The sequence below is a fragment of the Callospermophilus lateralis genome, chromosome 1 (genome assembly GCF_048772815.1).
Source record: "Callospermophilus lateralis isolate mCalLat2 chromosome 1, mCalLat2.hap1, whole genome shotgun sequence".
Taxonomy (NCBI): domain Eukaryota; kingdom Metazoa; phylum Chordata; class Mammalia; order Rodentia; family Sciuridae; genus Callospermophilus; species Callospermophilus lateralis.
Window position 1 is genome coordinate 3547006 of NC_135305.1, and position 25131 is coordinate 3572136.

General features: G+C 44.7%; 1 protein-coding gene across 1 annotated transcript in view; it reads left to right on the top strand.

Moving 5' to 3' along the window:
* Positions 1 to 3312: 3312 nt before the first annotated feature.
* Paxip1 (PAX interacting protein 1) overlaps positions 3313 to 25131 on the top strand; it is a 48261-nt gene continuing 26442 nt past the window's right edge. The window contains exons 1-5 of the mRNA XM_076831362.2: positions 3313 to 3414; positions 6314 to 6448; positions 10876 to 10919; positions 13018 to 13081; positions 20983 to 21096. Coding sequence (XP_076687477.1) covers positions 3334 to 3414; positions 6314 to 6448; positions 10876 to 10919; positions 13018 to 13081; positions 20983 to 21096 — 438 coding nt within the window. The 5' untranslated portion in view covers positions 3313 to 3333. The remainder of the gene's footprint in view (positions 3415 to 6313; positions 6449 to 10875; positions 10920 to 13017; positions 13082 to 20982; positions 21097 to 25131) is intronic.

Genomic DNA, 25131 nt, shown 5'->3' on the forward strand with positions numbered 1-25131 from the left:
GATTTTTTTAAAAAGTTATCTTTTAAAACTTTCATTTTATTTTGTGTTCTCAAATCTTATTTTGTAGATTTTTTTTCTTTAAAAACCATAAATTACAGAAATTGGCAATGAGGTTGGGGTCATGAGCCTAGATTCTGGCCAATGCAAGTGGCTGGAGGTGGAAACTTGTTATCTTTCTGGGGTTGCAAAAGTGCCTGCAGTGGTTCAGATTCAGTGATTCAAATCCTCTTGACCAATGCGCTCTGAGCTCAGGGATGGGAGTTTCTGATCTGAAAGCACGGGATGGTATCACATTATTCATTTTTGTCATATAAAGCAAGTAACTCCAATTTCAATAAATATCTATTAAGTAATTAAAGATTTTAAAATTATCTTTACTGCATCCTAGATATACTCCTATCTTGAGAGGATTTGCTTCATCAAAGCATCGTTTGTAATTGTTAAACTGGAAGTGGTGAATATGCAACACAGAATTAAATTATGGAAGGCTGTGAACTGAAGTTCTCTGTAGGGGCTGCACTTTTATTTGGGAGCTTCTTGGAGCATAGAGTTCATTAAGAAGCCAAGACTGTACTGGACTACCTTGGGACCCTTTTAACACACTTTTTGTTGGCCTTGGTGTCTGACTTCACATCTTTGTGGCCACGGGATAAATGTATGCTAAGCTTGATGAACCTGTGGCCTCTCCTAAACTTAAGGCTGGAAATGAGACAGGAGACAGCCCCTGAATTCCCTGGAACACTTCCAAATCTTGCAGGTTTCCCTGCTCCTTGGCAGTCTGCTTACAGATGACTCCACCTATTTCCTTTGGTCTATAAGAGCTTGCGCAATCTTCTCCATGGGGAGCCGCATCTTTCCAGGTAACTGGAATTCAGACTACCTAGAGCATGGTCATTCATATTTAGCTCAGAATAAACAATTATTTTTATTTCCTCAAAGCAGAATTGTTATTTTCCATTAACAAGTCAAACAATGGAGTATCATGTATCTATTAAGTGATCTATTATTTACAGACATGGAAGGCCATTCTTGACATTTTCTTTCTCTTGAAGTGGCAAAAGAAATGCATGGTGTGTGACCTTTTTTTAAAGGAAAAATACATCTATATCGAACAGTCTAGAAGGATCTCAACAGGAATTTGGGGTAACTTGTGCTTTTCAGTTTTCCTACACTGCGCAACTAGTGGTAGCACTGAGCTCTCAGAACCAATTTGTTGAAACCTCCCCACAAAGGATGCCCTTGGGTTTCCGACTTTTCCTGTGATGAAACTCTGGCCTATGTCTCTAACTTAAGTGGTCTGTCCTTCTCATGAAAGACTGAGTGTAGGACCTATAAATCCAGGCTAAAGAGTTATTAAACTTATATCTAACTTTAGGGGGTCTGTGTCTAGCTAAACTGAACAGACCATGAAACTAAGAGACTGTGGTATTCAATATAAAAATTCATTTTAAAAAAGCCATTTGGAAATTCTTATCTAAATAATGGTCTCAGGTTTATCTCAGTAGGTACTATTCTAAATATTCTCAATCCTACTTTGACTTTTCCTTAGTTATCTAAATTTCTAAGAGGAAACGGAAAACATATCACAATATTTACCAAATTAGCAGCAAGCAGGCTGTTTATTCACTTAAGGTTATCAAGCAAAATGATCATGCTTGGAATTTATTTGGAAAAACTCAAAATTCATCTACACTAGGGTTATTATATTTGGGGTGGTATATGCCTCCAAATCACAAAAGATGTGAAGCTTCCAGAAATGAAATATTACCCTAAAGTGGGTCATCTTTTAAGTGTTACAAAAATCAGTGACAAGATCTAGCTATCCAGAATATAAAATGGAAGGGGCATTTTTCCTGTAACTTTGCAGTTGGACATTCCATATTATAGATGTGGACCCTGTCTTAAGACGGTGTTTTTATGAGATTTACTGTTTATCATTGAAACTTCAATTTCCATTCTTCATGACTACAGGATGTCAGTTTTTAAAAGATGTCAGTTTATCTATTATACAAATGAATTTTTTTCAAGGAGCAATTTTATTTTTCAATACTCGTGGGTAGTGGCTGAGACCCAGGGCAATGAGTGCTCTGCGTGACGATTCTGAATGCCTCCAGGCCTGCCCGGGGCGCGCAGTGAGACCCCTTGCACACTCGGGAAGGTCGGCGGGATGGTCCACGGGGACTCCCAACCCGGCCTTGCCGAGGGTCATAAATTGCTTTAACCTGAAAACCCCCGGCTGAAGTCCGCCTCCAGCCTCAGCCTGAAACCACGCACGCCTTTCTGCTAAACGAGCGCACCGAGGACTAAGTGACCGACTTCGCTCACGCAGGCCAACACAAAGGCATGCGGTCTGGGGACCCACGACCGTCGCGCCGACGCCGTATCCACTCAACCCTTCCCTGGGCCCTGGAGGCTCCGGTGCCGCGCGCCGCCACGAAATTCGGCGCCGGGCAAACTCCGCGTCATCCTGCAGGCGGGCGCCGTTCTCGGCATCGGTCAAGGTCTGCCAGGCTCAGCCTAAGGGCCTCGGGCTGTTCAGGGGGACAACCGCGAGACGACAATGCGGCGACGACCAGGCGCCAAACCCCTTTGGCCGCGCGCCGGGCCCTCCGTCCGCCCCGGCCTCCCGCCCCGCGTAGCCGGCCGCGCGCCGTCGTCTCACCGGCTCTCCCGGGCGCGCTGCTTGTGGGCCTTCCCGCCCCGCTAGGCCTGATCCCCAACGGCCGCCGCGTCGGCCGGCCGGCGGGGGGCCTCCGGAGCTCCCCTGGCACACGCCCGCCCAGACACACTCCACCACATGCCCGCAGCCCGGGCCCGAGGAACCGCGCCCGGTGGGTCACCAAGGCCGCCGCCCGCGAGGCCCCGCCCCAGAGCGAAGCCCCGCCCCGCGCATGCGCCGCCCGCGGCCGCGCGGGGTGACGGGAGGGGCCGCGCCGCGGTCCGGACCGGCTCACTGCGGCCCCGCGGGGGAGTGGCCCGCTGTCCCGCGTTCCAGGACACCTCGCGGGACGGCGGCGAGCTCGTGCCACTGGTGTGGGAAGCGGCTGGGCCTACGTCAGCACCTCTGGGGTCGCGAGGCCGTGGCGAAGGTGCCGGCGATGCGGACCTCCGGGCCACTCCCGGGTGCTCCCCCTCTGCGATGGGCGCGGTGGTGCGTCCCGCAGACGCGCGCGGCTCCCGCGCTTCGGGCGCTCGGCGCGGGCGGGGGCGCAGCGGGCGGGGGAGCGAGCCCCGATTCGCAGGGCCGGGCCGGCCGGGGCCGCGCGGGCCGGGCGGTGGGCGGGGGCCGGGGGCGGGGCGGGCGCCTCCGCAGCCGTCCGCGCCGCCGCCACCATGTCGGACCGGGCGCCCGAAGTTCCCGAGGAGATGTTCCGAGAGGTCAAGTACTACGCGGTGGGCGACATCGACCCGCAGGTACCGCCCCGCGGCCGGGTGCGCCCGACCCGGCCGGTCTGGCTCCCTCGCGGGCGCGCTCCTGGACGCGGGAGCAGCCGCCGGTGCCGGTGCCGGGCCGCGCGGGAGGGCGCGCGGGGTGCGCCACCACGGTCCCCTCCGGCCCGGCCCCGCCCCCGCCCGCCGCTCCTCGCACGCGCAGCCGGGCCGGCGGGGCCGCCGAGAGCCGGCCTGCGCGCCCGGGAGGCACGGGCCCCGAGCCCCGCCGGTAGCTCGCGCGGGCCCGGGTGCCGCGGGGACAGGCCGCCTCCCGGGTGACCGCGGGTCCTGCGCGGGCTGGGAGCGCTCCCTGCAGGGGCTGGCCTTCCTGTTCTCCGATTTTCCTAACTGGGTGAATTGCACAGTAAACCTGGGAAATGCCCTGGTAATACCACAGTAAGCATTTAATTTTCCCACGCCTAGGAATGGTGTGGGTTTTCCTAAGCGGTTCATCAGTTTAGTCACCCTCCGCGGGAGGAATGCACCTTAGTTTGGACTCTTCAGGTCAAATCTTCAAAACATTTCCTTTCCTAAAACTGTACAGTTGTGCTGCCTTGGGTGTCACATCTCAGCTGTGAGCTTGAAGGATTGGGAATGCCTGGGTGATCAGAACACGGGCACAGGAGGTGGATACTGACCTGCAACAGATAAATTTGGGTGTTGTAGAAGGAATTATGGAAGGCTGATCATCTTGGCCTTCCAGAGACTTGTATCTTAGTAACCAAACTCTTTTCCATTGTGACTTCAGGGTGCAGAGACTTCTAGCTTTGTGTTTAAAGACTTAAACAAGTCTGAATTTAGAGTGGTCAAAGTGAGTTCTTGAACAGGGTACCTTTTTTTTGTAGTATTTTCCGCCTTTTCCCCTCCACTACCCACTGTTCTTTGCTCTCCCTCCTGCTCCTCAAGGACTTTGCCTCTTACAGGGGGCTTGACCCAAATGTTTCTTGAAGCCAGGAACAAGCTGAATTGGAGTTTGTGTTCAACTATGAATTAAATCTAAATAGTTAAAAATTTCTTTGGCAAACCCCTTTAATAGTATGTGTGTGTGTGTGTGTGTGTGTGTGTGTGTATATATATATATATATATATATATAGTTTAGAGCCCAACATCCATTCTCTGAATGTTGTAAGTGTAGATGCAAAAAGTACATAAGTGATGAACATCTGTGGGCCACACATAAGTGTTGGGTCAGTTAGGATCACCATGGGGAGGAACAAGCCGCAGCACAGTGGTGCACTGCTGAAAGGTGAACACATTTCTCCACTGGGCGTTTGGGAGAGGATATCTCTGAAATGTGGCTAAGTAGAGTCTTGAGATAAATGGAAATTCAGGGGGCGAGAGATGACTTTCATGGGGAATATAAGTGCTAGGGATTGAAGGCATTTATGTACTTGCAATACATCAAGATGACCACTGTCTAGAGAAGAGCAAAAAAAGATAATTCTTGTCATGTGGAGGTTAATAATGTGGATTTTGGGAAGAAGCTACTAGATTACGTGTCCAAAAAGCTCATGAAAACAGTGTTTTCAGTAGAGTCTTGGTAGAAGCACCAGGTCTGCAGGGAGTTGAATGAATAGGAAGTAAGAAGTGAACACAGAAAATTTTTCAGGAAAAGGAAGCAGAGAAGGGGCCCGAGAGGGGTCTGTTGCAGGCATGAGTATTTCATGTAAGTATGACAGGTGCAGGGGATGTGATATTAAAGATCTATCGTTGGCCAGTAACTAAGAAGGGTTCCCCTTGTGGGTTAATTTAGCTGTCAATATCATGTCATTTCGTATTTGGTGCACACTCTCAGTTCGTGATCTCCTTGACCCTCACCATTCCTGGCTCTGTTGATGCCTCTCTCCTTTGATACTGTTGTTATTGCCATTGATCCTGAAGTATCATCAGCAGTTGACCTCCAGTTCACTGCCCACACTTTGCATTCTGGGGGATCTCATTCTCAGAGCTTTGACTGCCATGTGTTTAACATGCTGTACTCTGTCCTGGGAGATCAAATCTCTTTCTAGATGTAACTGGAAGCATCTTGCTAGGTGTCTCACATGGCACCAAAGAACAGTGTGCCCCCAAATTGAAGGCCATGCTGTAACTCCTTACTCCTGTGTTTCTGATGCATTCCTCAGGGAGCGGTGCCAGCGCTCCCCAGCATTTCTATCTTGCCTTTCCCTTATGCTGCAGCCCTTCCAGTCACTGGGTAATTCTTTCATGTCTTCCTGCTTCCTATTGCTAATGGCATCCTTTAATGAAGTTGCCTGCCTCTTCACTTGGGTTAGTGCAGCTGACTTAATTGGACTCTTGTCTGGTTATGCAGCCAGCCCCAATCTCTTCTCAGGCCGAGACTCATCTTAAGATCTGAGTGTGTTGCTTTCCTGCTTGTCCTTCAGTGAATGAGAGACAAGACTGTGCATAACGCTTAGTAAGAGACCCTTTAAAGTCTGATCTGAGTTCACCTGACCAATGCCTTGAACATAGTGCCCTCCCCAGCATGTATGTTTACCTGGCTGGCACCTGTAAATTCATAAGAATTCTCCTGGGTCTCCTCCAGGAACTTTCCTAATTGTGGTGCAAATGTCCATCCCAGACTTCTAGGCTGGGGACTTGGGAGGAGTGTTCTCCATGGCCCCATCTCAGCAGGGACTTCTGTGTCCTGTCTTGAGGATACACTGTGCCTAATAGCTGGCTTGCAATGTCTTGGGTCACTTAGTGGATCATGATTTGCTGCTTTTTATTGTTCCCAAACATTTCCTTGGCATATTAGAGTAAAGCTACTAACTATGTAGGATAGGTCGTATACTTTTATTAAAAATTTCCAGTAATTATTTACACAAATCAGGAGTATATATAGTGTCTCCATTTTAATTTGTGTTTTTGTTTTGTTAGGTTATTCAGCTTCTTAAGGCTGGAAAAGCCAAGGAGGTCTCTTACAATGCCCTAGCCTCACACATAATTTCAGAGGACGGGGACAATCCCGAGGTTGGAGAAGCTCGAGAAGTCTTTGACTTACCTGTTGTAAAGGTGAGTAGAAATCTGATCTTCTGTCTTTTCCTCATGTGACTTGAAAGCAGTAGGTTGGCATTTCAGTGTATCTCTTTTTAGAGTTCCCTGAAGTTCTGCTGAAGATGGGAAGTTGCCAAATTAGTAAAGCCCTTAACAGCTCAGTAACCTGCCTTAGTTTTGTGCCTTTTAGTTCTCTCATGATATAGCAGGGTTCTGTATGAGTAATTCTAGGTCTGTCACAGTTCCTGTGCTACCACTGCCTGGACACTGCCAGCCAAAGAAATTTGTCCTAGTAGTTGGATCTGTTGTCAGGAATCAGGTGGGTATTTGCATTATTGTAGGAAAGTGTATTTGATTCCCAAAGCAGGCGAATCTCGGGAGGAGGTAGCCTGGAACAGGGCTGCTCTCCTTCTTTGGGGTGGCAAGTGGTCCTGATTTCCAGCTGACCCATTGGATGTGCCATTTAACTAGTGTGACAATGGTTACAATGGCCGTTAGTTATACTGTGCACTTGGTGGCCATCTGGACTGCTGTCAGCTTGACCTGTGGGTAGTTTATTATAAAAAGTGGGACTTTGGTGGATAAGTTGTTCAGATTCCGTTGATCTACATACTGTGCTGTCTGCTTTAGCCAACAAGTGACCACAATTAAATGTGTTCTTAAATTTGTTAATTTCGTAATAATCTTCTCTATTATGTTTGTTTTAAAATAGTTCTACACTGTCATGTTTTTCCTCTGCATGCATTTACTTTGCTTTAATGAAAAAAAAAGAGTCAATATTGAAGTTATTGTGGTTTAATAATGCTAGAATTAGGAGTTAGGAAAGATGGCCACAGAGATGCTGTCTGGCTGCTGGGAAGTGGTGACATCACTGTATCCAGAATCTGAAACTGCTGTGCTGACTAAAGACTTGACTTTTGAAAATAAACCTGAAAGTGGGTTTATCTCAAGAAGAGGTTTTCATGAACCACACTGTCAAGCTGCTCAGTCAGAGTAGTTGTGGATTGGCAGTGATAAATGCAGTGGTCATAATCGCACAGCACACATGCCTTATTATGTCTGCTTGGCCCACTCTGAAGACTGATGGTCACCAGGTTTCCTGGTCCTTTCACCTGATGGCACTTTGTCTCCAGGGACTAGACTGTGAACAGGGCAACCTCTTCTTTCCCTTCTGTACTTCATTTCCCCTTCCTGCTAACTTTCTCAGAGGCCTTGTACTGTTTCTATACTAAAGATATGTACTTTGCATATCTTAATGCAGATTTCATATGAAAGGTTAATATTATTAACACATTTTTGGGGTTGGAGTCACTGTTGGTAGACCAGCAACATCAGTGTTGTTAGACCTGTCTGATCCCTAACCCATTTTTGGCATAAATACTTTATGGCATCTCTTTTATTATCCAGAAATGAAATTTACATGGTGGACAGTGTAACTTAGTGATAGAGCCATGCACAGCATGCCTGGGTCCCATGTGTAGTCCCAGCACCAAAACCAAACATAAAATGCACAAGCTGAAATGGAAAGGAGAAGTCAAAGGAGAATGATTGACAAGCATGCATTTCCACTTGTAAACACTTGTGCACAACCACATGGGAGGATGCAGTGAAGCTGTCAGATCTGCTGTCTGTAGGATCACAGCATGTGACTTTTGCCCGTGCAGAACCAGCCTCCTAGCCTGCAAGTCGAATTGGCAGCTGTGAGGTGACATTTCAGAATGGTGGTCAGTCCTTGGTAAAGTTGCAGGCTAAGCCAAGCAGTCTGTTTCCATTTCATTCAGTAGTTGTATTCCTGGGAAAGTCAGTAGATAATGAGGCTGCATCAAATACCCAGGACCCCCGCAGTGTTCAGTTGGCTTCTGCAGTTACTGCCGTCTGCTAGTGCAGTGTGTCATGTCCCTGCTCCGCTGCCCAGTGACCATAGTCCTTTAAGCGAATGCTCTTCCATCTGCACCTGGTTTGCCTTCTAGCCCACTTGTTGTCTGTGGTAGCTCCTGCACTGTTCAGGGCCCGTCGTATTGCATTGCATACACCCTGAGAGGGCTTTTCAGGGTGGGTCCCCAGTTGGTGCCCTTCAGGGCAGTGTGGGAGACCTTGTGTTCCTCGTCTGACCAGGTCTTTCTTAGTGATTCTGCTCCTGATGGTTGAGTCTGAAATCAGCTACCAAAGATAAGCCTGGCTCTTAAGGGGCATACCCTTGGCCTTTACCTGGATATTCAGTTAGATGGTGCACTTTACAAATACACCATCCTTGTGCACAGTAACAATTTATCTTTCGTTGTTGAATTTTATAGATGTTTAAAGTTCAATATTTTAAGCACAAGAACTTCTGAAATGATTTTCTAAATAACAGTGTTTTTCTCAGTGGCCTTGAAACATCACTGGAAATGTTGATTATGCTGACTTGTAGTGGGCTTATTTTTGTATATTGTTATTTGCTCTTGGGATAAATTCTCCTTACTACTTTGCTGTTATAGTTCTCCATTTCTGCTGTAACATAGTGTCCTGCTTTTTAACTTTGCATTATTCTACATAGATAACCTGAGCTGCAGGCCCCAGGTGATTCTCTTCTGTCTGCCTGGACTAGACTTCATGCTAGCTACACCTGCAGTCTTCAAACTGGGAAAGCCTGGCCTGTTCCCTGGGGAGGCATTTCAGGGTGTGTGATGCAGGGATGGCCATAAGAGTGTGTTTCCACACCGGTCCTTCCGAGAGCTGCCTGAGAGCTTGCCTGTGGTCACAGAGCTCCTCTGCCCTTGGCAGGAAGGATCGTCCTTCACTCATCCTAACCTTCACACAGTGCATTGTTCCAGTCTCTGGAAACCTTCCTGGGTGCCAGACGAGGGCAGCTAGCAATGTGGATCCATGGAACTCTCTTGTGGGGCCCAGTCATGGCTTCTAGCTCCAGGGGCTTTTGGTGTCACTGCTGAGAATGAATATGCCACAGAAAGGTGTTCTGAACGCAGGCTGTTGATGCTAGCCCAGCACTGGACTTCCTCTGGACTTCCCTAGGATTATCAAAACAGGAAAGGTGTTTTCTTAGATAAGCATCTGGACAGAAATATTAAGGGCTGTCTTTCCAATATAGCGCATTTTATCCAGTAAGTTAAAAATTTTGGTGAAATTATCAAATCATTATGAAATAATTAGTGCAAGTACAACCAATATTTTGTAAAAGGTTTTATATTTTTGTCTTTTTACAGAAAATAGGCTTAAACTTTTAGAAGAATTATAGATGTCACCTAAATAATGCTGTGGGGGCTCTCTGTTGTCTGAAACTCATTAAGGTTAACTTGCTAAAAGTAGTTTGAAGAACCAGTGTGATGGCACAGACCTGTAATCCCAGCTACCTGGGAGGATGAGGCAAGAGCATCATAAGTTGTAGGCCAACTTGGGCAACTTAGAGCGACCCCTGGCTCAAAATAGAAAGTAAAAAGGCCTAGGGATGAAGTTCAGTGGTAGAGCATCCCTGGTTCAATCCCCAGTATCAAGAAGAAAATAGTTCTAGGATCATTAGCTTGAAATACAGGTTGTATGAATGGGGCAGAGACTGCATTTCTCTTGTTCATTGTTGTCCCCTTAGTGCCTTGCACCATCTTAGCACAAAATAGATCTGAAATAAATATTTGATGACTACACTGATGGATGAGTAATGAGTCTATAAGTGTTCCACTCAGCTGAAGTTTCTGGAAGTCATCTGCCTAAATGGGGGCATTAGTATATTTTTAGCTTGTAATTGTTTAAAATAGAGCTATGAGGATAATGATTAGTATAATTTTAAAAATTAAATATAGAGATATGAAATAATTTTCTAAGAATATAAAATACCTAAAAAGGTAATAATTCATCTATTTTATGTTTAGTGTCTGTTTTGAAATTCATAAGATTACCATGCAGCTAGAAATAATTTTTATGGCTTATAAACATTATATCTTGGCTTTATTTAAAAAATAAAAATGTCGCTGGGGTTGTGGCTCAGTGGTGAGTGCCTACCTAGCATGTGTGAGGCACTGGGTTCAATCCCTGGCACCATATAAAAAAATAAATAAATAAAATAAAGGTATTGTGTCCATCCACAACTAAGAAAATATTTTTTAAAAATTTGAATTTGGACTTGATTGAGCCCAGATTCAAAAAGGGATGTATGAGGCCCTGACAGTACCTCGCATGAGGCTGAGGCAAGGGAGGGGTAGGTAGCAATCCCATCCCTTTGATTCTTAAGTCTGTTTTCATAAGTTTGTGGACCTAAAATTTAAATGTCTCTGCATGATACTTTTAAAAAGTATGGTGGTGCTTCATCTGGATTTGAGGTTGCTCAGTCACTTGAGTGCCCAGTTATTTCTCAATGTTTTATAATCAGTCACAGTGTTCTTTTAATTTCTGGTGAAATGATGTCATTTTGATTACATATTGAAAACAGTTTAATTTAATCTTTTCTTTTTCAGCCTTCGTGGGTGACTTTGTCCGTACAGTGTGGAGCTCTTCTGCCGTATCCTTTTTTGAGGGGCAGGAAAGGTTTGCTCTAGTTTTAAGACTGAAACGACAATTACTGAGTGAAATGTGGACTCATTGCTTGGGACCAACTGTTTGTTTGTACCCTATCCCTGCTGTTTTCCATCCTGAATCAAATGTTATGGACTTGATCCTTGTCATTATCCATGTCAAAAGGGGACCAGCTGTGGCAAGCAGCTCTACCTAGGACTGGGAAGCAGGAGTTGTAGTTCTTTTCAACTTTTGTGAAGCCTAGGCCGAGTATTTCTAGAATCCAAAGTCTACGAAAACCAAGTTGTGAGTGGTTCAGTGTGCTTGGGGACAGCAGGAGAGGCAGGTTCTGTTTTAAAGCATGCGTTGTTGGTCTTTCTAGTCACCGGAAGGGTTGTTCATTTGTGCACCATTTCAGCACCTGCTGCACGTTGGCTGCTGAGAGTGGAGTGAGGTGATCCCTTGCTGCACCCCCGCATGCATGTGCTCCCCGGCAGCCATTCTTGTATGCAACTGCCCTAGGCACGAAATGGGGCATCTGCTTATCCGCTCTTTACTCCCATGCATGATGGCTTCTGTTTCACTCTGAAAGCAGGAAGCTTCCCTGGAGATTGGCTATGAGCAGAGCCTGATTGTGGAAGTCACTTCTTTGAAGAAGTCCTGATCTCAGACCGTTAGTGTTGAGATTGGGCTTAGACAGGAGTTTGTCATGCACCCTGCTTGACTTTGCAGCTGTACCAGGGACTTCCTTTGAGTGCACTTGTTACCTAGTAAATCAATGCACTTAGAAAATATCATGCAATGAGGATTTAGAGAGGGCCTAAAAGAAATGGAAAATATCCCTTTAAAAGCAGTTTTTCCAAGATTTTTCACCCAGTCTAGAGTTGAAGGAAATAAGTTCCTATTTTTTTTTCCTATTTTCCTCGTGTGTGCGTGAGTGAGTGTGTGTTATTTTGTTATTTTTTTTTTTTTAAGCACAGGTTAAAAAAAAAAAAAAAAGGGACTGCAGGCCTGGCGGGAGTCTTTGAAGGTCAGCCAGTTTCCCTGAGGGGACTGTTTCCTCTGCACACCTGACTCCCTGGAGTTTGCGGATGCCCTCCACACCTTTCTGAGCTCTTGCCTGTCCTTAAAAAGCCTGAAGGACTGGAGAAGGGACCTGGCTCCTGAGGTTCCTGTGGTCCCGGTCTTGGAGCTGGGGCATGCAGTTGACGTGGGGTGGGGTGGATCTGAAGCCCTCCCCGCACTGCAGTCCTCAACAGCCAGGGAGACTCAGCACTGTGAGATGCGCCCATGGAGGAGACGTCAGGAACAGCGTGGTTTTGAGTCCTTGCTCTCCTGCACCGCTCTCAGGGGAAGCTTGGCTCCTCTGGGAAGAAGTACTCCGTTAGCCCGTTTTGAATTCTGGACGCTCCCACATTCAGAGACCGTCCTTCTGTTGGGTCAGGTATCTGTAAAGTGCAGGCTCCTAGAGTCCCATGTGCCTCACGTGTAGCCTATCTCAGGGTTGGTGAATAGTGATGTTCGGTAGCTGAGTTGAAGGAAGTTTAAGATCAGCTGTAGAACTAGGAAGGGTCTGGGGATTTCAGACTTCTCCTGAGAAAGGGAACTTGGCTGTCTTGCCAGAGTTCACGAGATGGTGGTGATAAAGCGCAGGCTGTCCTAGGAAGGAGATTTCTACCATGGAGTGGGAGCATTCACATCAGGGTTTCTTACTCTGCTTTTGAAATAATTGCGGTGCTCTGTGTGTGTGTGTGTGTGTGTGTGTGTGTGTGTATGTGTGTGTGTGTTTTCACTTGTGGATGTGTAGATAACTGGTTATTGGAGGTGAAAGTGTTTTCCCCATGAATGTGTTGTGCCCATTTTATTTATGATATAAGTGGAGAGATCGGAGTTTAAAATGAACTGTACTGAAAATGGGTCACTTCCTTGTGTTTTACCTACTTCTACTTATTCCAGATTGCTCTGCACTCTCTTGTGGTCAGCTCAGGCCTGTGTCTTCTGAGTGGTGTCAATGGAGGGGGGAGCGGGCGAATGAGGGATGCATGCTAGGGAGGCCCGGCCTGCGCTCTTCCTACCGCATTTTAACCTTAATAACTATACAACAGAGTCAATGGATTTTCTCCAGAGTCATGTCAGATTTTTTTTGGAATCACTGCCTGCCTTTCTCAGGTAAGCTTGGTTACACTTAGTCTTGTGTTATTTACATATGATAGTTCTGAATGTTTACATGATTAGATTTACGACTTGTTAACCAGCTTTAGAGAATCCTTGTACTAAGTTAACTGTGTGTCAGTATAAACTTCTGACACACTTAAATTATTTAAATATCTTGCCTGTTAGATTCAAAGTTTTTTAAATTGAGTAAAACTTTTTAATTTAAAGAAATACAAAGATTTAAAACTTGAATGTGAAAAATATTTAAAATGAAATTAAAAAATGACAAGGGAAATTCAGTCAGGACTATAGTTGAAGAATTTAAATAATCTGTATTTTCATATATAATAAAAAAATAATAGCCTATCAGGAAGGAGATTATTACAAAATGAACAGCAACATCATCAGGTGCTTCATGCCATGAAAACAAAGCAAAACAAAACAAAAATAACAAAGATTTAGCAGATGAGTCAGAGAAGTGATATACAACTTTATAGAGAGGAATCACAAGTAATAACCAAGTACTTGATATAGTTTCTGATTAAAGACATGAACATTTTCATAGCAGTGAGATAAGAATTTTTGCTTATCGAGGTTGTAGCCATGTGCTTAGTGCTGGTGGGGACGCTGAGGACAGATTCTGTGGCTCCCTGCTGGCAGGGTGTAGGTCCCAGGGACACTGTCTGGAGAAGCCAGTTGGTGTCCGGAGCCTTGAGGCGCTGCTCCCTCTCCTCGCTCTTCTTTCCTTTAGCAGTCTGAGGTCTGGACAGATAGTGCATAAAGATGTTCATTGCTTATTTATAAGAGGGTAAAATTGGAAACACTCAGATCACCATTTGGAAATGATTAAGAAACCTACTGTATAGTACTTACACAGTAGTTTAGATATTTAGCAATTTTTAAATAAAATCTTATGAAAACATTAGAAGATAGAGAAAATGTTTTAAATGGAAAAAAGCAACAGGTATGTACAGTTTTAAACAACCAAGTAACATTGAGAAGAAGGAGGGATGAAAAGGTTCTTGGTGGTTATTCTGGAGAGCAAGAGAATTGGATATTTATGCTTCTTTATTGGAGTTTGTCCTAGTTTCCAGCTGTGAAAATCCCTTAAGCTATAATAAAAGCTATTGTTAAAAATTCAAGTTGGTATTACTTAAACTCACTTTCAAATGACATGGAACAGTGTATTTAGACTTAATGGTCATCATCCTGGTGAAGATGAAGTGGAAGTCCTCCCACGTCACTTCTCTGGCAGCCCTTGCTGGCCGCTGGCTGCTCTCGGGTGATGTTCTAAGGGGCATCTGTTGCTTCCTTTCCTGGCGCACTCTAGGAAGGGCAAATCAGGGGTGCTGAGGGAGGAAGGGAGTCTGACTGCAGTCTCTCTGTGTGCCTTGGTGGTGGGGGTACTCATGTTGGGTTGTTGGCCAGCTCCCCACACACGAGGGATGTTACCAGTTGGAATTTGTCCCCTCCTTTGCCCAAGCAATGGGTAAGTAAATTTAATATGTTCTTATTACTGTCTCTTATAAATTCTGGAGTATTTTAAAATTGCAAAATTCTCATTTTTTGCTGCATTGATTTGACGTAGATCCTTAAAAAAAACAAAATTGCTTTTTTTTCTCTCTGAACAGGAATTTGTATTTTTCATATCTAGTGTAAATACACATATTTACATGGTAATGATCTTTAAAGTTGACTAAAACGAAACCTTTTAATGCTGGGTGCTATGGCTATATGTTATTTTTATTGTTTTCCTTATACTTTCTTTGTATGTTCTAAATTTATAATCAGCATATTAGAAAAAATTAAGAACAAAAACATTTCTTTTTAGAGAGAGAGGGAGAATTTATTTTTTAATTTTTTTTTTAGTTTTCGTTGGACACAACAGCTTTATTTTTATGTGGTGTTGAGGATCGAACCCAAGCCCTGCACATGCCAGACAAGCGTTCTACCGCTTGAGCCACATCCCCAGCCCAAGAACAAAAACATTTTATTACTACTTATGCATAAACACATAAATGTGGTATATTTTAGCTACAGTGTATACTTTTCATTTGCTTATACCGATACTGATTGAATTCTGGGTTCAGAGCCTCAGAGGCTCAGAGCCTCCTCTCCAGAAAGTGTCTAACTCAGTGGAAAAGGGACCAGGAAATGGACCATGCTGGCTTGGGGTGGGGCAGGGAGCCCTGGGCGCCTTTTTCAGAGATGTAGGTCAGTGACGTGGGTTCAGCAGAGTAGACTTGGGGAAATAAAACCAGATCATGTGCCTATAAGACGATTGCAGTGTTTTACATTCGGTATGAGATATTATTAAATATTAACTGAGTCTAGCACTACAGAGCATTTTTAGTCTGGTAACCCTTAATGTTATATGACACACACAAGTGGGGATACAATGTATATGACACACTCCTATGGTGTGCTAGATGAGGTGGCGTGGTGTGCGTGCATGTGTTTAGAAAGGAGCCTGTCAGCAGGCCTTGGTAAGAAGTGTGATCTGGGCAGAACTGGAGTAAAGAGGTGAGAAGGATTTCCAAATAGAGCAAGATCAAAGGAGGAAGCGGCCTACGCGGGAGGCTAGCGAGGAGGACGAGGTGGTCAGAGCAGTGGTTCTGTGTTTGGTTGCAGAGGGAGGATGTGGTTGGGCAGGCAGGTGGGTAGAGACTATGGAGAACCTCAGACCTCAGGTGTGTGAATTTGGAACTGGTAAAGAAACCAGTAGGATGCGTCTTTATTTTTTTCTTTGAATTCTTAATTTTGAATTTTAAATGTTTACATTACAGATTTGGGAAACAAACAAAAACAACCAACCAAAATAAAAATAATTTATTATCATTGAAGGTGAACCTGGTCTGAGAGCTGTCATAGAGGTCCGGGTGAAGATTAGATGTGACTGGGTAGAAAGTCTTACAGCAGATGTAAGACAAAGATTTGGATCTTGATTAGCACATACAACACGGAACCTAGCAACAGAGGGGCCTTGGCAGGTCCCACTGAGTTGGGAATCCTGTGGGGCAAAGACAGAAGCTATGACTTTAGATCGGATCTGTGCCAGGTCTCTGGTGGATTCCTTCCCATGGAAATTAGGAGCTGGAGCTCTGCTGTGCATTGCTGATGGAAGAGAGAGGAGCCTGGTTTGTGAGAGAAGATAGTGATGTGGGTTTGAAAGGTGGAGCTGGGGGTAGGTGGGCTATCCAAACCTAGGACTTGGAGATGGTGTGGCATGAAGGGAATTCCCACAGCATCGTGCAGCGTGGAGCAGATGCCCAGGGTGGAACCGCTGGTGACATGCACAGGGAGGAGGCGTTCTCACAGAAAGAATTTGGAAAATGAATGAAGAAGACCTTGGAGGAATAAGATTGTTTTTAGAAGTCAAAAATGAAGTCAGACTTAATCGTTTTTATTGCTAAGAAATAGCAGTGTGCCAGATGAGGATGTAGAGCATGGATTTGTGGCAGACAGTTGCACAGGGCCTTGTGTGTTACCCCAGTCCTGTTTGTGGCCCAGGAGCAGACGAGAGAAAGGGTGCAGGCTAGTGAAGCATGCGTCTTGGTTGGCTCCGTCAGCTCCACTCAGCTCGGGCTGGTGGATCTTGGTTTCTAGGCTGCGGGACACCAGCGTAGTCAGCGCAGCCTCAGAGCTGGATTCCCAGCTGTGGCCAGACGGCCGAATGTCTGATCCTGAGATGTGGGGCAGGAGAGGGCCCTCCTATGGCCAGCTGAGCAGAGCTCTGCTCACAGCTTTTGGATGAAAGGCAGAGAGGGGAACTTAGCAAGGTCTTTGATATTCTGTACCCTCTCAGCAAATTCATTAGGTAAGAAGTCAGAATTCAGAATCAGTAGATCTTCATGGGTCCCTCCCTGTACTTATTATAATTTGTAACTTACTGTGCTGAACTGAAATTCCTAGTATGTCATGAGGTAGAATAAAAAGCACTTGAGTTAGAAAGTGGTTTAAGTATGCATGGGGAAGACTTTGATCATATTTATGTGAAGAAGCCCTGGAGATTTTAGTTTAAGAAAAGTACACTGGGGGCACTAATATAATGTGGTTGCTAGAAAATGTTAATTTGGTCCGAAGATACATGAGCAGGCATGTGCAGTGTGAAGTGAGGGCTCAGGCCCAACATGTCCTTGAAGAGTGCCTCCTTCGCAGCCTGTAGAGAGCAAAGAGGCACGTGTTAACCACCGTCTAGACGGGCCAGACATGAACAAGTACACAGAAATGCTGGTGGACACACCAGCTACAGAAGTAGCAGGAGGGGGTGATTGAGGTGGTCAGTCTCTGCTCCGGTTGGAAACCACCAAGGAATCTGCCTTTCCTTGGTGCCCCAGCACACCATGCACACATGCACACCCCAGGCAAGACCCACCTCACCAAAGGACTGTTTGCTTTGGTGGTTCTCAGTGACCTTCTGTCTTTTCCTGTCAGGGTGTTGATACAAGCTGGAGCTCTTTGTTGGAGTCTTCCAGAACTCTCCCAGAGAGAGGTAGGGAGGGGAGCTTGTGCCACCAGGATTGGGGAAGCACAGAGATCATCTGCCTTCTTCTGAGTTGGTGTTGATGCAGGCTGAGGCCTCTGTAATTGTGGGGTAGGTGTCAGGGAGTAGGTTCAGAGTTTAATGGAGAGCCTGCCCAGGTCATAACTTGAATCTGGAAGTCTTAAGATGAATGTCCTTTGCATTCTGTATTTCAGTATTTCTTGACTGCCTATCCATGTGCCTTGCACTGTACCAAGTTCAAATATGTGTAGGACAGAATCTTAGGTAAGACCCTCATCTTTAGTAAGATCCTAGTCTTTAGTCTTTAGCTCTTCACTCAGATTGGACTGTCTTTTGGCGGGTGGTGAGACCTAAAGTAGAAGAGAGGGTACTTTTGATTGGTTGTAGGGAAGCATTTATTCCTGGGGAAGAGGTGAGGTTCTAATCCTCTGCCCCTTGAAGCTTGGAACAGTGTCGGGTAGGGGACAAAACCGCAGACCCGCGGAGAGTGTGGGGAGTGTTCAGATTTCTGCAGCCTGCTGGGGTACAGTGGAGTGATATCTGAGCTGGATCTTAGAGGAGAAAGAGCCAGGGGGTGGGGAGGGCCTGGGCACAGGGAAGGCTTCCATGTTTGAGGATGTTATTTAAATGCAGTTGGTATTTAAGGTCCATGTGGGAGTAGCACTGCCTGGCAGAAGCCACACAGGCCAGGAGGGCCTTGAGGCCATGTTGGAGTTCTCGGATGTTAGCTAAGCACATGGAAGAGACGGCAGGACCTTGGAGCCGGCACGTCAAGATAGGCGTTCGTAGGAAATGGCTTTTAAAAAAGAAAACCACTTTTCCTAGTTATAAAACTCAATTAATGCTTTTGAAATTTGGAAAATAGAGGAAACTATAAAGATGAAAATAAAACTGTCCCCATAATACTGTCACCACGATGGGACTGTTCTTGATGTTTTGGTGTGGGAAGAGCATTCCTAATTATGCTGTGCAGAGGCATGAAATGAGTTGGTGTGGCATTGCAGGTTATTTAATGCATGGTGGAGAGCCTGAGTCATGGGCATTTCTAGGCTGACAGGTGCTGCTTATTGGAGTCACTTTGGGCACTCCAGCTCACCTCTGTCACTCTGGTGTTCTTTCCACAAGAGTATAGGACACCCTGGCAAGGGGCGCATCTGGGGTGCACGCCACATGCCGTTCATACCCGGCTGGAGCTGCAGCAGTAGTGAACACAGCTAATGTCCCACCAGCATGGCCAAGCCTTGGTGATGAAGGCATACCTAGGTTACGTTTTCAGTTTCATTTTAGTAGAGGTGATCCATTAGATCAGTCTGTCCTGTCCTGTAATTAAATCTTAACCCTAAATGCTGTAGGAAATCAATGTTTCTATGAAAGCCTCTCCTGAAAGTAATCTGGTCTCCTCTTCTGAAATGTGACATTGGTAAATTATGCAATTAAAGAAATAGAAAGGAATGACTTTAAAGGTGACTTTAGAAAGTTAGTGTGTTTTTGCTGGGTGTTTTTTGCTGGGTGTGGTGGTATTTTTTGCTGGGTGTGGTGGTGCATGCCAGTAATTTCAGTGGCTCAGGAGGCTGAGACAGGAGGATCGTGAGTTCAGAGCCAGTTTCAGCAAAAGCAAGGCACTAAGCAATTCAGTGAGACCCTGTCTCTAAAGTAAAATGCAAAATAGGGCTGAGGATGTGGCTCAGTGGTTGAGTGCCCCTGAGTTCAATCCCAATTTCAAAAAAGAAAAGGAAAGTAAGTTAGTGTGTTTTTGTCATGCACAGAGTAGTGTGGAATACATAGTAGCTTCTAAAAATACTTATAAATGGGTGAGGTGGATGTGGATGTTGAGTTCTAGATTAGTGGCAAGCTACGTACCGACAATTAAACATGAATTAATATGCTGTTGATCAGTATTTTAAAAAAATCAACTTGAGACAAGTTCAGGAATCTGCAGTACCCACAATCCTCAATTGAAAATAAATTCATCCCCCCAATCATATAAGCCAATACCTGTTTATGTGATTATCTTAGAATTAATGGTCATACTGTTTCTTAACTGTTTCTTTCACTTTTCAGGAAAAAAAACCAGTTTGTACTGTTAGGGAGAAAAAAAAAAAGTCTGTACTGCTTTTGGCTTTCCCACGGGTCACTGCTTTGCGAAGCACTCCAGGACAGTGGGCAGTAGGGGTTGGACCTGTGCGCCCAGGCCTCGGCTTTCACAGCCAGGCCTTTCCAGTTGCCTGGGGCAGGGCAGTGTGGCTGCTTCCCCTCCTTCACAGGTGGCAGCACTCAGGGTCAGGGTGTGGAGAGCACTTGGCACAGTTTCTGGCACACAGTAGGCAGGCAGTGAATGTGACCACTAAGGCCTGGTCACAACACAGCCATTGTGTCTGTTTTCCTGTGACTCCTCTAATACTTGCTGCTGAGAGCCATAGCCAAGTAGGAATGACGCATGGCAATTTCCTTGTCAGCCTACCCCATGTTGCTTAGAGAGAGGACTCTCCATTGTGGAAATGGACTTGCCTTGGACCCAGGTCATTTTCAGTGACATTGCATGAATGTTTGAGAAAGGTGACCCTGCTCACCGGACCAGGGTGGATCCGGGTTTAGGGCAGTTCCAGGTTTAGGGTGTGGATCCTGCTGGTGGGAATAGGGCGGTTCCAGGTTTAAGGTGGACCCTGCTGAGAATAGGATGTATACTGCTGCCTCAGGCGCCTACCCGCTCCTTGAGTTCCCATTGAGTTCTCGATTCAGAGAGTATTTTGGGATGCAGAGCCCGGTGGAGGTGTGGATTTTCCCCAGAAGGTGCGTGTAGAGTGCCCGTGAGAATTTCAGGAATAAAGAATTGCTGTTTGAATCTACAAGGCTGTAAGTGGCTCGTGATTTTGTGCCCAGCCAGACTGCGGCAACTTGCCGAATTTGTTTTTTGTGTTAAATGACATTTATATTTTCCCTGAGCTTACGAACTACTGTACTTTTACCTTTTTATTTTTTCCACTCATAATTAGTATTTGTTATTCATTAGATTTAAGGAGTTCTTATAAATGTGGTTTTGATGTTGAAATTGCATTTAAACATTTTCAAAAATGACCCAAGTTGAAGTTGGAATGTGGACTAGATCTTGCCTCGTCATTTCTGTTGTAGACTGAGATAATCTTCCATTCCAGCTTTGGAATGTGGATGTAAATATATTTTGTTGATTTGGTGACAAGGCAAAAAATGATTTAGATCCATAAAACTATTATGATAGGACTAAAATTAAGGGCTTCTCTGACTTTTTCCATTGATATCCTTAAGTTACGTTTCATTTACTAAAGCAGAAAAGTAGACACCATTATTATGGCAGTACACATTCTAATAATCACGTGAAAACAGGAGCATCATTGGGTTGCATGTCTGGTAAAAACCTCCTTTCTCATTGTGCCAGGTGTCATCTGAAGACAGAAGCACCCTGTGGGCTTTGCTCACGTTCCATGGCGGGAGCTGCCAGCTGAACCTCAATAGGAAATGCACACACTTGGTCGTACCAGAGCCAAAGGGGGTAAGTGTGTCCTATGTGTTGTCCTTCTGTGTGTCATTTAAGTACTTGCAGTAACCACGTCTTTTTTGAGCTTCTTTAACATTATTGCATACCATTTACAAGAGCTGGTTTTATTGGCTTATATTATTTACATCCAGATTCATTTCATAGAAGATCTGAGCCAAATATGACTTTCAGTTACAAAGAAATTTGGATTTATTTTATAGGGAATGTAGTTTTTTTAATCTCATGAAATTCCCTTCCAATTCATAAGATTTCAGTTTTTGTTTTTTTTTTTTTTTGTTTTTTTTTTTGGTACCAGGGATTGAACTCAAGGCTCTCAACCCCTGAGCCACATCCCTAGCCCTGTTGTATTTTATTTAGAGACAGGGTCTCACTGAGTTGCTTAGCACCTTGCTTTTGCTAAGGCTGGCTTTGAACTCGAAATCCTCCTGTCTCAGCCTCCCTAGCTGCTGGGATTACAGGTGTGAGCCACTGCACCCAGTTCAGTTTATTTTTATGAAAAAAATTTTAGACCACCCCTCAACAATGTTATTTTTTTTTAATTTTTAAGTTTTTTTTTTGGTGCTGGGGATTTTTAAAAATTTATTATTTTAGTTGTAGATGGACACACAATACCTTTATTGTATTTATTTAAGTTTATGTGGTGCTGAGGATGAAACCCAGGGCCTCACATGTTAGGCAAGTGCTCCACCACTGAGCTATAACCATAGCCCCTGGGGATTTATTTATTCATTTATTCGGTTTTTTGATACCAGGGATTGAATTCAGGGGCACTCAGTTGTGGAGCAAGATCCCCAGCTTTTTTGTGTGTTTTATTTAGAGACAGGGTCTCACTTAGACTAAGTCACAAGGCTTAGTGCCTTGCTTTTGCTGAGGCTGGCTTTGAACTCGTGATCCACCTGTCTCAGTCTCTTGAGCCATTGGGAACACAGGTGTGCCCACGTGCCACCACGCCCGGAAGTGCTGGGGATTGAAATCCAGGTCCCAGGCATGCTAGTCATGCACTGAAGCACTGGCGGGCAGGGAGGTATTGGTTCCTCAGGTGGGATCCTTGGGCCTCCTCAGAAATGCAGGCTACCCCACCCCTTCCCAGACTAGCTCAGTCCCAGGTTGATGCTTGAAGAAGCACTGGGCTTGCTGAGGCAAGAAAGGGAAAAGCAGCTCTCTCCCGAGTTCTTTGCAGTGTTGAGAGTAGAGGTTAGTGAGTCTGTGTAGTTTCCTGTCTCCATACATCAGTCACTGGCTCCACATTCTTAAATTGCTTTCATTCTGAATTGACACTGTCGTCATTATTATTTTATCTGTGTGCGCAGAGTCCTCAGTGTAGAAAGGAATCGTGTGGCAGAGGGCTGAGGTGAGGCCCGTGTCCTGCCAAGCACTCCGGCCACAGAATCTGAAAGCGAGCCCAGGAGTCGTAGGTGTGTGCTGTGTGTCATGCCAGCTTCCTGACGCAGGTGGCCTTGAGCTGGCGAGGCTAGTTGGAGCTCAGCGTTATTAGTAAGCCTCTAACCAAGAAGAAACCCTCTCCGAAACCTGGGGTGGGATTCTTAAGGATTATTTAATTCAAAATTCACATTTTGTGTAATAATCTGATAATGTGCTTTGTTTAAGTAATTATTGTAGATGTCCTTCTTACATCAATATTGATGTACAGCTACAAAAAAACAGTTGAATTTAAATAGTTTGAAGGAGAAATGAGCTCTTTATAACTTTTGTAACTGAATGAATACTTCTGAGGAGTCAATTATAATGTAAGAGCAAATGTATGAAGAGTAGGTTTGTCAAAGCTGTTTATAGTTTGACTTTTAATTTCAGAGCCTTAAATCACTTAATTGTTTTTCCTTCCAACATGTTTTGAGAATGTATTGTTGTAAATCCTTATAAACTCCTTAAGTTTCCAGATGTAATGTATATTTTTAATTAGTAATTCTTATGTATTTTTTGCAGTGCTGGGGATTGAACCCAAGGCTTAGAGCATGCTAGGCAAACACTACCACTGAGCTACACCCCAGCCCTGGATGTAATATATATTTTAAAGTACTTATTGACTTTAATTTTTTAAAGTATAACTAAAAGTGAAATTTTAAAAAAATTTTATTTGGAGGAAAGCCATATCTAAGATCGTGTGTGTGTGTGTGTAGTTTGGGGTTTTATTCATCTCAGCAAAGAGGCACTTTAAACAGATCTTTTTATTTGACTTAAGTGTGCTTGTGAATGAAACAACAAATGTGCTATCGTAACTATTTTTAGAGAAAGCAAATACTCTGTATTTTAAAGGATTGATTAATACCTAAGATATGTACACATGCACTATGCATGTATTTAGGGATTATCTTATTAAAGTCTGTAATGGAATTATAATATTGTTTCATGCAATTTATTTACTCTTCATCCTTGATTTTTATCTACAAATGGGAAAAGAAAAATGATTTTTACCTTTCTGATTTTAATTTCCCAGTTTTAAAAGAACTAATTTAATATGAGAAAAAGGAGCTTTTATTTTAGTGCTTACTGCATTTCCTCTGCAATGGTGAAGGTTGTTAAAAGCAGGTTTTTTGTTTGTCAATAGTAAAAATAACAACAATGGGCAGTAGTGCTCACAGCATACCCGGCAGATGTCCATTAGTCACCATGAGAAAAACTAGACTCGGGCACCTGCTATTCCTGTCTGTAACAAATAGTCCTTCTGTACCAAAATAGTTTTAAGAAACCATAATGCCCACATGTACAACAAAGAAACTAAGAGAAAGCAGTCATCTTTTCCACTGCTCTGACCAAAACACCTGACAAGAACAGATTTAGAGGAGAAAAAGTTTATTTGGTGCTCACAGTTTCGGAGGTCTCAATCCATAGACAGCCAGCTCCACTCCTCTGGACCGAATGTGAGGCAGGACATCATGGCAGGAGAGTGTGGTGGAGGAAAGTAGGTCAGAACATTGTCACCTAGAAGCAGAGAGAGAAAGAGAACTCTCATCAGGGACAAAATATAAATCTCCAAGGCATGCCTCCAGTGACCCACCTCCTGCAGTCATACTCTACAATTACCACCCAGAGGATTACCTATCAGAGGATTAATGTGCTGATTAGGTTAGGCTCATTCTAATCATTTCACCTCTTTGTTGCATTGTTATACCCATGAGCTTTTGGAGGAATACCTCATGTCTAAACCGTAGTATTCTACCCCTGGCCCCTAAAGCCTCATACCTATCTCACAACACAAAATACATTTAGTCCGTTTTCAAGAGTACCCATGGTTTCAACAGTTCCAGGGTTATCTAAAAATCCAAGTTCAAAGTTTCCTCTGAGACTCGAGGGAAACTCTCATCATGAGCCCTATACAAATCAAAAGTCAGTCACATATATCCAATCCTTAAAGGCACAGAAAAACATTTCTATTCCACAGGGGAGAAATAGGAGCATAGAAAGAAGGGATGGGACCAAAGGAAGAGACCGAAATCCAGCCAGGCAAACCAGTCCTGTAGTTCCCTGTCCAGCACCTGGGCCACATGCATCATGAGGTTCTTGCCCAAGGCTGGTGTAACTCTGCCCTGGTGATCTTGCTGGTTGCAGGGGAAGGAAGCCTCCAGGAACCTCTAACTCCAGCATCCTGCATTCCTGCAACACTAGCACCACATGGTTGACGCAAAGGGCTGACAGTTGACCAGTGTGGTGGTCCCATGTGGTCATGTCGCCATCTTGAGCAGTAGCCAAACCTGGGACCCTGGCTCAGCAGCCTCTGAGGACCTGGGCTGCTGAGCACTGTGAAACAGCTTCCTCATTGCCCTTCTCCTCCCTGCAATTAGGGTGCCCCCCTGGTCTCTGCTATTAGGAATTTTGACTTTTCCTGCACTTGTGCCTGAGATGAGTATGGTTTCGAAAATTCCTGAGATGCCCTCAAGCCAACCTCCTTATAGTTGTGGATGAAGTAATCAGCATTTCTTTAGTGCTTTGATCCCTTTAACAATACACTTCTTCAGACCAAATTTTACTTGCAGTTTTCTGGTCAAACTGCAGGTTTTTCAACTGTTTCTG